A 12,421-nucleotide genomic window follows, 5' to 3' on the forward strand; every position below is an offset into this window, starting at 1 on the left:
CGTTTGGCCTCAGGGAACTTTCGCTTTTTTTCATTTCAGCACCTCGGACAGCAGCCTCCACCAGCATAGCTCAGAAAATCCCTCCAACTCATCAAGAAAATCATAAATAAAAAATGTAACCAAAGAGCAACTACTCTTTGCAAAGAACACATTTCTGGTGCCTATTTGGCACCAGGGAAATCTAATTTAATTACCTGAATGCATGCACCTAAACCATAAAGTTCCACACACAATGTGTCACTTTTATTGTCTATCAATCTATCTATCTGTCTGTCTATCTATCTATCTATCTATCTATCTATCTATCTATCTATCTATCTATCTATCTATCTATCTATCTATCTATCTATCTATCTATCTATCTATCTATCTATCTATCTATCTATCTATCTATCTACCTACCTACCTACCTACCTACCTACCTACCTACCTACCTACCTACCTACCTTTCTATCTATCTATCTATCTATCTATCTATCTATCTATCTATCTATCTATCTATCTATCTATCTATCTATCTATCTATCTATCTACCTACCTACCTATCTATCTATCTATCTATCGATCTGTCTATCTATCTATCTATCTATCTATCTATCTATCTATCTATCTATCTGTCAGTCTTTCTGTCTACAGTTGCCCTTTTGACATTCACAATATTAACCTTTAAATATAACATGGGACTGGTGTGTGTGTGTGTGTGTGTGTGAGGGGGGGGGGGGGGTGTCCATCTCCATCCTTTCCTCCCTCCCCTCCCTCCCTGTTTGCTCCTCTTCACTTTAACACGTACCATCGCCACTTTGGGACGCAGGCATCACTTAGGATCTCAGCCAGCATGCAAATCTGTGTCTATCACAGTTTCTCCCTGCATTTCAGTCATGATAGAATTGTGTTAAGTGTTCAACTTCAAAATGCATTCCATTTTACAATGCCACACCCATGTGTGTCCTCCGGATGAACACAAGATGTGACCAAGGGTGGCGCGTAATGTCCGTGCGTCCTGCAAGAGTGAGAGTGAAAAGTGAAGCTCTGATACCTTCTATATTTATAAGAAGCCTATCCATATGAAATACCCATATTTCTCTGTGCAATGACCTTGTTTCAAAAGGATATTGTTGGGACTGGTAAGTGTGTGTGTGCAGGAGCGCGTCTCTACAAGACGGAGGGGGGGCAGAGGGAGGCGGACACGCCCAGACCCTGGTGTTGAATGACGCCCGTCTGTTGCTTCTTGTGTACATCGGTGCGTCCTGTGATTGGCTGAGGACAGTGGAAGGCATATAAATATGGTGGAAGGTACCCAGCGCCGGAGCGCCAGGGGCGGGAGGAAGGCCTGTTTATAAACCCAGATCTCCTCCCGTGGGCGGGAACAGCAACAGCGGGGAGAGTGAAAGTGAAGCACAAGGAGAGAGTGAGAGAGGGGGGGGGGAGAGAGAGAGAGACGGTGGAAGAGACGAGGCTGTGGCGGCGGCTGAGGTTCACCGGGGTTCGCGGAGGGGGCGAGGCGGCCGCCCCTGTTTGCTCTCCTCAGCCGCGCATGGACGACCACCTCAGCCTCCTGCAATCACCCCCGCCGAGCGTGACCAAAACTCGGGGTGACAACCTCGTGAATCACGGGTACACGGAGACAGAGACCGACGTGATGACGGTCGTGGCGTGCGACAACATGCTGGAGGAGTCGGCGGCTCTCCCGGGCCACCACTCTCTGGACAGATACGAGCCGGATCACGAGTGCTGCGAGAGGTTGGTCATCAACATCTCCGGGTTGCGCTTCGAGACGCAGCTCAAGACTCTTTCCCAGTTTCCAGAGACACTACTTGGGGACCCCAAAAAAGAGGATGAGGTACTTCGACCCTCTCAGGAACGAGTACTTCTTCGATCGGAACCGACCCAGCTTTGATGCCATCCTCTACTACTACCAGTCTGGCGGGCGCATCAGAAGACCCGTGAATGTGCCCATTGACATTTTCTCCGAGGAGATACGCTTCTACGAGCTGGGCGAGGAGGCTATGGAAAAGTTCAGGGAGGATGAGGGCTTCATAAGGGAGGAGGAGCGGCCGCTACCAGAGAATGAATTTCAAAGACAGGTGTGGCTACTGTTTGAATACCCGGAGAGCTCGGGTCCCGCCCGGGGGATCGCGATAGTGTCTGTTCTGGTCATCCTCATCTCCATTGTCATCTTCTGCTTGGAGACTTTGCCGGAGTTCAGGGACGACCACCGGGATCCGATCCCCATTGACCCCTCGATAAATGGCACACTCACGTATTTCATCAGCCCCTTCTCTGACCCGTTCTTTGTGGTGGAGACGCTTTGCATCATCTGGTTCTCCTTCGAGCTGCTGGTGCGCTTCTTCGCTTGCCCGAGTAAAGCCACGTTCTCCAAAAACATCATGAACATCATAGACATTGTGGCCATCATCCCGTACTTTATCACCCTGGGCACGGAGCTGGCGGAGAGGCAGGGGAACGGGCAGCAGGCCATGTCATTAGCTATTCTGCGCGTAATACGGCTGGTTCGCGTATTTCGCATCTTTAAGCTCTCGCGTCACTCCAAGGGGCTTCAGATTTTAGGACAGACTCTAAAGGCCAGTATGCGTGAACTGGGCCTGCTCATATTCTTTTTGTTCATTGGTGTCATCCTCTTCTCCAGTGCTGTTTATTTTGCCGAGGCAGACGACCCAGATTCGGGGTTCAGCAGCATCCCAGACGCCTTCTGGTGGGCTGTTGTCACCATGACCACTGTGGGTTATGGGGACATGCACCCCGTGACAATCGGGGGAAAGATCGTTGGATCTCTGTGCGCAATAGCCGGTGTGCTTACCATTGCCCTGCCCGTGCCCGTCATCGTCTCCAACTTCAACTACTTCTACCACAGAGAGACGGAGGGCGAGGAGCAGGCACAATACCTACACGTGGGCAGCTGCCAGCCCCTGACGGACACGGAGGATCTGGGGAAGACTCGCTCCTCTTCCTCACTCAGCAAAAGCGAATATATGGTGATAGAAGAGCATGGGATCAACAGCGCGTTCAAACAACAGCCCAACTTCCCCACCACTTTGCACAACAACTCGCAGAATTGTGTGAACATAAACCAAAAGATTTTCACCGACGTGTAGCCAGTTTTTAAGAGTTATGGCATCTGTATGGACACAGGCGGGGGGGGGGGGGGGGGGGGGGGGGGGTGATGTGTCAACACAGCCGGTTCTGTTGTTGGAATCCCCGGTTTAGAGAGAGGGAGCGAGGAAAAGAAAGAACAAACCCTGTCTGTTCAGATCCGCGGCTTTGTGCTCCATTTAATCCAGAGATAATTTAACATCAGTGATCTGAACTCATAACTCTGTATGTATCCATGCGCAATTGGAGAGAAAAGCTCCTTGAAGTATTAAGCCTATACTATTCCTTTCTTAGGGAGGGGGAGGGGGGGGGGGTACCTGTTCTGCGGTGTGCAAAAGCCAATATATGATCACAACATTCCTAGACATAGAAGCCGTAACTGTGAACGAAGAGCGCAGATGTATGCTGCTCTGAGAACACTCACATTGTATTAACATGCGTTATGAGTGGTGATTCGTCAGTTATATCCTGTGTATATTATTCAGAATCATTTAAGTGTGCGTAATGTCTGAAAACACAGTTCAGGATATATAATCTCAATTAGACCGTGCTGTGCTATTTGCCTTTATCGTGCGTTAAAGTCCAGTCCGGGTGCTACTGTCTGGCACCCGGTCTAAACCCTCTTTGTTTCCCGATAGGCTGTTTAATGCGTAAACGGCCCGATGTAAACACAGGGGCCATGCAGCCAAGTGTCAGTGTGTCGTCATCGGTGCAAGACGCACGTGAGAGAGGAAAACCACAGACAACACACTCAGTCGCGCACGCACACAGCGATCAGAGATGGAGCGTGCCTCTAATAGAGCCCGCTGTGATGTAGTCTCCATGGCGACGTTCGTTTCCGCGGTAACCCCTAATCGCCGTTGCCATGGCACCACTTGTTTCCACAGTAACCTCGGAGATGGCTGGGGAGCTTCCCGTGGAAGATTCACATCTGAACAGCTGATCTCCGGTCTGTAATAAGATCATCTTATTACAGTCATCTTTGCCATCGAGCCCCTCAGACGTGCTCGCTCCAGAGCCAGGAGAAAACAAAGAACAACAAATTGGAGTAAAGGAGGTCTGTTTACAAGTTGCAACCACGAACCTTCCCCTAAACATCACCGCTACACCAGGAGACAGCGTGTGAGGAATTATGAATGGGACTGGGATGCACGATATCCACGAGTGCGCTACTGCGGGTGCTCACCAGAGGCCGCTGTTGTCCAACTGATTGAAATGGTAAGTTGTGGTTACAGTCGTGCCCCTGTCTCTTTGTGGAATATTGATTTGTCTTTGTGTACTGTTTCAAGATTTACACAAGTGTGTCATACACGAATCACCTCAGGAAATTCAGAATGACTCTTTGAAGAATTGCACTTATTGAAAATGACACGATCTCTGCAAAGATGTGTAGTAGATCCAAATACTTTGACTTGCAGAGACACACATGTGTGTGTATGTAGTCTGTCCTCCTTTGTGCACTGGGCGTGATGCTCCTGCTGTGAGCCCAGGTCGACTTTCACCTTCATCTGACTTTGTCACATGAAATAAGGGCACCAACAGCATGCCCATCCAGCTTGTCTCACTGCTGCTCTCTGGTGGCCAATAAAGCAGACGACTCACGCCTACATTGTGAACTATGCCCTCCTTTGGCATCGACCTCCTACCAACCCAGTGTTTCAAATAACAGGGGAATACCAGGTAGCTAGAGTAAACGTAGATCTGCTGGATTGTCAATGCTTTGATCTGTTTCTCATACAGATGATTAATTCTGTATTTATATTAATATTAATAAATAGTATATTTTCTGTCATAAACATTGGGTTGAAAATGGTTTTACAGGCCACAGGATAACCCTATACTGGATTCCTATCTGCTACTCTGCTATTCTCACAGATTTATGTTTAGATTTATGTTCAGTGTCTTCTCTCCCTGTGATTACTCCAAACTGAACTGAAACACAGGCGATGGTGTGAAGGAAACAACTTTAAAAAAAGGCAGGAAGGGGAATCTACCAAGCAGCTGGGCTCTGAATCTTTTTAATGTTGCACTGTGTCCATCTGCATGTGTGCTTTTGAGCATGTGTATGTGAGTAGACTGATAACATGTATACCTCTGCAGTTACAGTTATAGGGCAGGCTCATTACCCATGGTGCTCTAAAGTGGGACATCCCAGTGAAGGACTTCTTTATTGATTATTCCTTCCCATGTTGACCCTGAACCTTGACTTCGTACAATTTAGGTGAAAATCTCCATATTTGTCATCAGTTAAATCCCCCCCGCTCCTTTCTCAGGTCGCGTAAAAGTCCAAGTGACGAGAAACACAGGCCTATTGATCAGGAAGCCAGATACATTGTCGAGGACATGGGAGCCGCTCGTTCATCATCTAATAAGATTGGTCAGTCTGGGAGCTGCTCTCGTTGGCCCTGGCAGGATGGATTGTCAGAGACAAAAGCATGGACGTAATGCAGGATCATGCAGAGTCATCTTTTCAATTCCTACTCTGTCCACCTCTCTCTGCTACTGCGACTCCCTGCAGCTCCTTTGAATTTTACAATTATTTATCTCGGACTGTAATCGCATCTCTTTACCTCTGCTCCTCTCGGTTTAGGTTTGCCACAGTGTAGTTGATGCAAGCATGTGTGTAGCTCTGAAGTTCGTGAACTGGACATTATCCAGGACCCCACCCTCTCATTGCATCCCAGTCTGTCACCAAAACATCCTTTCAGCACCTCCAAAACATCTCCAGACTCTGACCTTCACTTTCAGACTCTGTGGCTGAGATTCTAATCCCTGGAACACTGCAATTGAGTCCTCTCTGGGGTCCCCAACAAAGCCCTGGACAGACTCCAGACTTTTGGGGACAGGGCTTTCAGCATGGTGGCCCCCACCCTCTGGAATGCTCTGCCAATGGAGATTCCCAATGACACACCCCCTCTGGACATTCCAAACTCATCTTAAAAAAATAGCAAAAGACCAGATTTGATTCCACCTGTACTTGTCTTTATCGCTGTCACCTTAAATATGTCCTCTCCTGTCCTGTCCTCTCCTCTCCTCTCCTCCTTCCTGAACTGACAGTGTTTACAGTTTGACTTTTGCATGAGCGGTAATTAGACAGCAGGGAGAAGAGGAGCAGCCTTGCATTGTTAATAAGACCACAGAGCTGTGTGATGGGGATGTCTGCTTTGGCTGGCTCTAACACTTTTTTTTTATCTCCCATCTCTCTCTCTTTGTCTCTCTCTCTCAGGTAAAGCTTGTTCTGTTTTTCTGCTCAGAACTCCTGGAGCCCCTGACGACCCCAATTAGACTACATCCCATACAGGTAAATGGACTATATTTGATAAGGAGGTTGAATCTAGGTGAACTTCAACTGACATCCACTGATAATTACTCTAAGAAGTTTCCTCATTTTAAAGCTGTATCCATTAACCTGCAGTGACCCTGGTCTTTTCTGTAGGGGTGCAATGAGTCTTCCTGTTGGGCCGGATTGGCCAAAATTAAGAGCTGAGACCGAACACGAACTGGATCTGATTTTCTTCCCCCAGTCCTCGTCCTCCTGACTCTTCAAACCTTCTAACAAGTGGTGCCTCGCATTTCTCCTCCTCCAGTGGACCCCCATTCGATCCAAAATGGAAAAAGAAAAATGCAATCACAACAACGACAGATGAATAACATATTCCACTTACAGCTTTGTAGCTGCAGCTTTATGACTGTTTCTGTTGTTGAGTTGACACAGTGTGAGTGTAACCATCACCGGATCAGAAGTGGTTGAGACAGTGACAGAATTCAGAGGGAAGTGTTACGGACTCTGACGTTTCTCCAAACTGCTTCTGTGGAACAAATCAAAAAGGACTGCTTCAGGATAACAGCCAGCAGTTTTGCAAAGCACATTTGCATTTCTGGACTTTCTACTTTCTGTTTCCATGTTTCTGGCACTTGATGATCATTACAGACGAAAACTGTCAAACAGCTTTTGCTTCAAGTCAAAAAGTGGCAAAAAATGAAGCCAAATCGTGATTTGCTGATATGAAACTGTGATACAAATCAAAGACTGTTAGCCATATGCCTTTGTTAGCTCTGTGTGCCCCGTATATTGCTAACATGTGAAAAACATACTGTACGTGTGCTGGTTGCTGCTACTCCCCTGTCCTACACATGAAGAACAAAACCAAGGAGTGCACATACACACACACACGCACACACACACAGACTGGCTGTTTCTTCAATCCCAGAGTGCACTGGTGTTTTTCTGGGACGGGGCAGAATGTTTTTATGGGGAAGGCAGTATTTGTTCCATGTTATTCTGTGCTGTCTTAAACATGACCCACATAAAGAGAACGTGAGTTGTACTGTCCTTATTTAAGAAGAGCTTTGGTAAGCTTCACTTTTCTTGGAGAATATCTCGGCCCAATCGCAGACCTACACTATATATAAATTACAGAAAACATGACAAGAGGAAGTTTGAAACAATAATACAGTGTTAAAAAGTTAAAAACTTATTTTATTAAATCTATATAAATTTTGGGGTAAAAATATTACTTTACATGATAAAGGTGAAATAAAGGCAGGGCGACAACACATTGAATGGTTCAGCGCATTTGAATAAGTAATCCCATGCAAATAAGTAATTATGTAAACCTTGTACTTTATAAAAATGTGATTCTGCTGCTTAATCAGAGAATTATATAAATGCTGTTAACACACAGGAAATGTCACTGTATAATAAGTGTTCCCCAAGCAGAGCATTGCACAGCTGCAGCTTTTCAGAAGTGAATAGCAGCGTCTGGCTCGCAGCCCTTTAGAAAAATCCTCATACAACACAAGTCTTTTTAATGCTGCTGTGCATGAACAGAAAGAACATCCTGACCATCACAGGGTGATCAGGGTCAGCCCTTTTAATAAGAGAATACTTCATTCACGTAAACATCAGCGAAAATTGTCAAACCAAAAAGACAAACATCTAAAGTACCACTGATTTCACACATTCATTCTGTGAGAGAGTGATACAGCAAACTACACGATTAGCTGCTCCCTGGTCTGGGCCTCAGAGGGAACTGAGCAGCGACCGAGTTCAGTGGAAAACTTCTGATCATCTCTGGTCTGAGGAGGTAAATATTAACATTCTAACAGGGTTTTACAGCCATCACAGTGTCACGCTGTGTATGAGCAAGTGTGCTTTATTGTTCCAGTAAGCCCACCAGCTCGCTAATAGCTCTGCCACCATTGTGTAACTACCAAGCAGCCTTTCTATTGTTCTACTAAAAATGTGGGGAGAGACCTCTATTTTGTTTGTGTCTAGATTTACGAGATGTTAGTGAAGGTATATTACTGCCTTTGTGATCCCTTAAAAATACCTATGATGTCATCGAACCTCGCAATCAGCCATGGTGCGACAGCAGGAAATCTCCATAGCAACAAGGAGGGTTGTTGGTAAGACACAGAGCCTTAAAGAACAGATCCAGCTCTCTGCAGGTGCACTGGAGAGATGGCCACTTGAGCCGTCAGTATCGCCTGCTGCAGCATTAACGTGGCTGTGCGTGATTTTGCCGGTGCCAGTGTGTTTATGTGTTTTGTTTATGTGTGTTTTAGTGTCTCTGGCAGAGGGATCAGTGTAGCGCCCCACAGCGCAGATTGAGTCTCAGGGACTCCATTTGGATGGCAGGTCTAAGTGAGAGTAGAGACGATGCCAACAGCCATTCATGAGCCAGAAAACCAGATTATAAGAACACACCAATACCAGTTGAGGCTAAATGACAACAACAGCTATAGATTCAAGGGAATCCCAGCATCTCCAGGCAGATGGAATTATTGAAACTTCCAAGAACTGATTCTTCTGTGCCACTTGAGGGCAGCAGAAATAAGTTTGAACACTGTTTGAGTTGTTTCTCTGACCATCCCGCAACTTTTAGGCCATAGGCTTTGTTATTGGTCTCTGACATCTCCTCAGGCTAATACGATTCTTTAGTTTCTTCTGTATATGTCTTCCGTTTGTCATTAAGCAGTTGGACTATACCGCTAAACATTCTGAAGCCAGGATCAAGGCCCGTTCTGTGAGACCAGGGTTGAAGGAGGGATTCACCTGTCTGTGCCAGGGGAGGAGTTTTGAAGGGGAAGTTATTTAAGGTCTCTAGTGTATCCGGCAAAATCCCTTTGTTTGAGACCATGTGACCGTTGCACCAGTCAGTGTAAGTTTCTATCCCTTGTATTACATCCGTCTATCATACATATCATCTCATTTTATGTTTTTAATGTTTGTAATGGTCCCTAATCTGGTGATTTATGTGAGAAATTTCTGTTCCTGACCAAGAACTCAGCTGCTTTGATACAGACTGCAGAACGTATTTAAGTAACTTTATGTTTTTGTTATTCATTGTATTATTGTTTTTTAGAACTTGCTGTCTATGTAAATGAGGTAAATCATGATGTTTATTATCCAGAAAAATAATCATTCATCCTCCATTTATTCATCCATTCCTCCATCAACCTATTGTGACCTCAATAAATGGTTGAATCCAAGGATGTAAAAGATGTTTAATGTTGTTCAGGGTGTAAAGCCTGGTGAGACATTTTTCTGATTAAATTCAATCTTGAAATATACTAAAAAAATGACCCAGCATACATTGCATGACATAAAGAATGATACGTCATTTATTCTTCACACCTGCCTCCTATAGAGGATCACCTTTTCCTTGTCACTTTCAGTTATGTGATATTTCCGTGTGTCACCAGCAGTCTCACCACTGGCCGTGCAGCGAAGGGTGGTTGCTAAGGCGGATGATGCTGTTGCTAGTGCTTTGGCAAAAATCTGATTATTTCTTGCTGCTGATTGGCTAACCAGCTCCAGTTTCTAGACACAGGCACAGCATACAGGTGGGACTCCCGATCCACATGCACAGGGTGCCCCACATGCACAAACAGAAAACACTCACATATACTCTGATGCATATTTACTCACACAGGCACATACAAACACACAGTATGAATTATGGATGTATCATATTCAGACGCAGACTTGAGGCACCTTTTTTTCCAGCTGTTTGAAGAGGTGATCTGCTGCCTGTCAAAACAAAGAAACACATGTTGGAGAGGGTGAAGGGGATAAACGTGGAAATGGACGGAGCGAGTGGTGCTGCTGTGCTCTAACGGATGACTCATCAATCTGTCAGTGCGACCTTTCTCCTCTACCTTCTCCACCTCTATTGTTTTTCATTTTCTAACCACCTCTCTCTAGCAGCATTTCTTGATGATCTTACTCTTCTTACTCTCCCTCCTCTACTCGCCTCTCATTCTCTGTGCCGCAGATCTGTTCTTCCCGAACGAATTTCCACCCGTTCCTCCCTTTTCTTAACCTTTCCGCCCCCTCTGATCCCATCAGCATCAATGTGTGCTGGCTCTGACCCAGCGGTGCTACATGTGGACTGTCATACAAGACAAACAAACTACGGACAACGCGATAGCCGATACGTGTGGCTGCCAGACTGTGGTATTATACATTAACTGCTGATTTGATTTGAACTGACTAGACAGGAGCACTTAACTGTTGCCTGCAGTGTGGGATGAAAACATTTGCAGGTGGAGATTTCCTTTGTCGGTGCAGTGCACATTCATAGGATATTGCAAAGTCAGGCCAAGCTTAGCATATACCATACGTGTTCAGTCTTGCATATATACTCATGCAGTGTTGATATCATTAATATCAACCCTCAGATTTCCTCTCTTAGCTGCACCACACCCCCAAATCAGTTAAGCCATTGATTTTTCCTTGTTTTTCTATGGCGGAGAAAAACAACAGAAAGTGAAACCACATCCAGAATCAATACGCACAGTACTCTACTCTGAATGTTAGGACATATCTCATCATACAATTAGGGATCATCGTCTGCCTGGCAGCTCTCAACAGGCAGGTAGAGATCTTCCAAGGTCAATCTCTAAGTAAAGGAGGGCAGGGGGAGAGTGTAGGACATGTGGGGGAAAAGTGGGACGAAGGGTGAAAATAAGCTGCTAATGGCAATGAAGTTCCTTGGCTTGTTGTCATAGTTGAAGATGTGTGCTGTGGAGAGTTATTATGATGCCTGCATGACATGATTATGCGGATGAGGAATAGATGGATTTTGTTCTGGTCGCGGGGGAAGGAAAGGTTATGAGGGCATGTGGTGCTGTCATTCAGGAACTTATGGACATCAGTGGAAGAAACAAAGCAGCTGTGTGTGTGTGTGTGTTTGTGTGTGTGTGTGTATGTGTGTGTGTGTGTGTGTGTGTGTGTGTGTGTGGGGGTTTGTGTGTGTGTGTGTGTGGTTGTGCATTATGTTTTATAGGGGCGTGATCACCTCCAGCAGAGGTCATTCAGGTCACCTCTCCTCTCCTCTCCTGCAGTCTGCTGTCAAAAGTTGCATCAACACCCTCCTCCACCCTGCCTTGTCCTCGCTCTCCTCCTCCCTCTCTCCCTGCTCCACATGGCCTGCTGCATAGAAAAGGGTGGGGATCTGAGGTGTAGGTCTGCTGACTCACTCACTCATGCACAAATCAGCCGTCATATCTCTCGATATATCATCTTAACTGAACAATCTGTGTTGGACTGCATTGAAATGGCTGAATATGAGGATTTAAAGCTAATTTAAAGAGCGTATTAACTGAGAAAGTTGCTATCAAGAGAGGGTTTCACACAGAGAACAGAGGTTTCTGTCTTTCTGACAAATGTTCGGAGGGGCCCTAATTGAAGGGCACAGCTGCCATAGTGCACCAATGAGTCACAATCAAGAAATGTCAAAGAGGTTTTGTTCAGTGAACAATGCACTGACATGGTTAACACAGTCATGTTGTGTCATGAGTTTGAAAGCATTCTTGTGTTTCTCCATGAGGTTCCATCTGGTCTGCTCGCCTGAACACAAACCAGAATCAATCCTCCCGTGCTGCCGAGACTTGGCACAGCCATGAAGGTGACAAGGAACTGGAGACGGAACGGGAGATCCTAAAAGCTGGGGTGTTAGTTGGCCTCAAACCTGTGAATCTATTCTCCTATACTTTAAAAGTCTTTATCGTATAGAATCCTCAAAGTCTTACAATTTGTCCCCTTATTCAAGTTTGTGAGGATTGTTTCTTATATGATTTATCAATAGCTCCATTCACAAAAAATGTTGCAACATAATCACATCATTGGAAAGTATCGCCAGTATGGTTTCTGATATTCAACTCCTACAGGTTAGATGACAGTAAGAAAATTATTGAAGTCAGTCTCATAAATAGTGAGTTTTAACAGGAAATAATGTGTGCATGCTAAATGAAATAAAACATAAATCAATAGAGGAAATGACCCCACCCTGTTCCCCCAATT

At 45.5% G+C, this 12,421-nt stretch overlaps 1 protein-coding gene and 1 long non-coding RNA gene across 2 annotated transcripts; both read left to right on the top strand.

Moving 5' to 3' along the window:
* Positions 1-1,531: 1,531 nt before the first annotated feature.
* LOC128442334 (potassium voltage-gated channel subfamily A member 3) lies at positions 1,532-3,125 on the top strand. Its single transcript, XM_053424750.1, is given in 2 exon segments — positions 1,532-1,822; positions 1,824-3,125. Coding segments are annotated over 2 exon segments (1,578 nt in total). The 5' UTR covers positions 1,532-1,534; the 3' UTR covers positions 3,114-3,125.
* Positions 3,126-3,465: 340 nt separating this feature from the next.
* Positions 3,466-7,428, top strand: LOC128442349 (uncharacterized). Its single transcript, XR_008338827.1, has 3 exons — positions 3,466-4,329; positions 6,338-6,412; positions 6,548-7,428. It is a non-coding gene; the product is annotated as an uncharacterized LOC128442349 (long non-coding RNA).
* Positions 7,429-12,421: the final 4,993 nt, after the last annotated feature.

The sequence above is a fragment of the Pleuronectes platessa genome, chromosome 6, assembly GCF_947347685.1.
Source record: "Pleuronectes platessa chromosome 6, fPlePla1.1, whole genome shotgun sequence".
Classification (NCBI taxonomy): Eukaryota; Metazoa; Chordata; class Actinopteri; order Pleuronectiformes; family Pleuronectidae; genus Pleuronectes; species Pleuronectes platessa.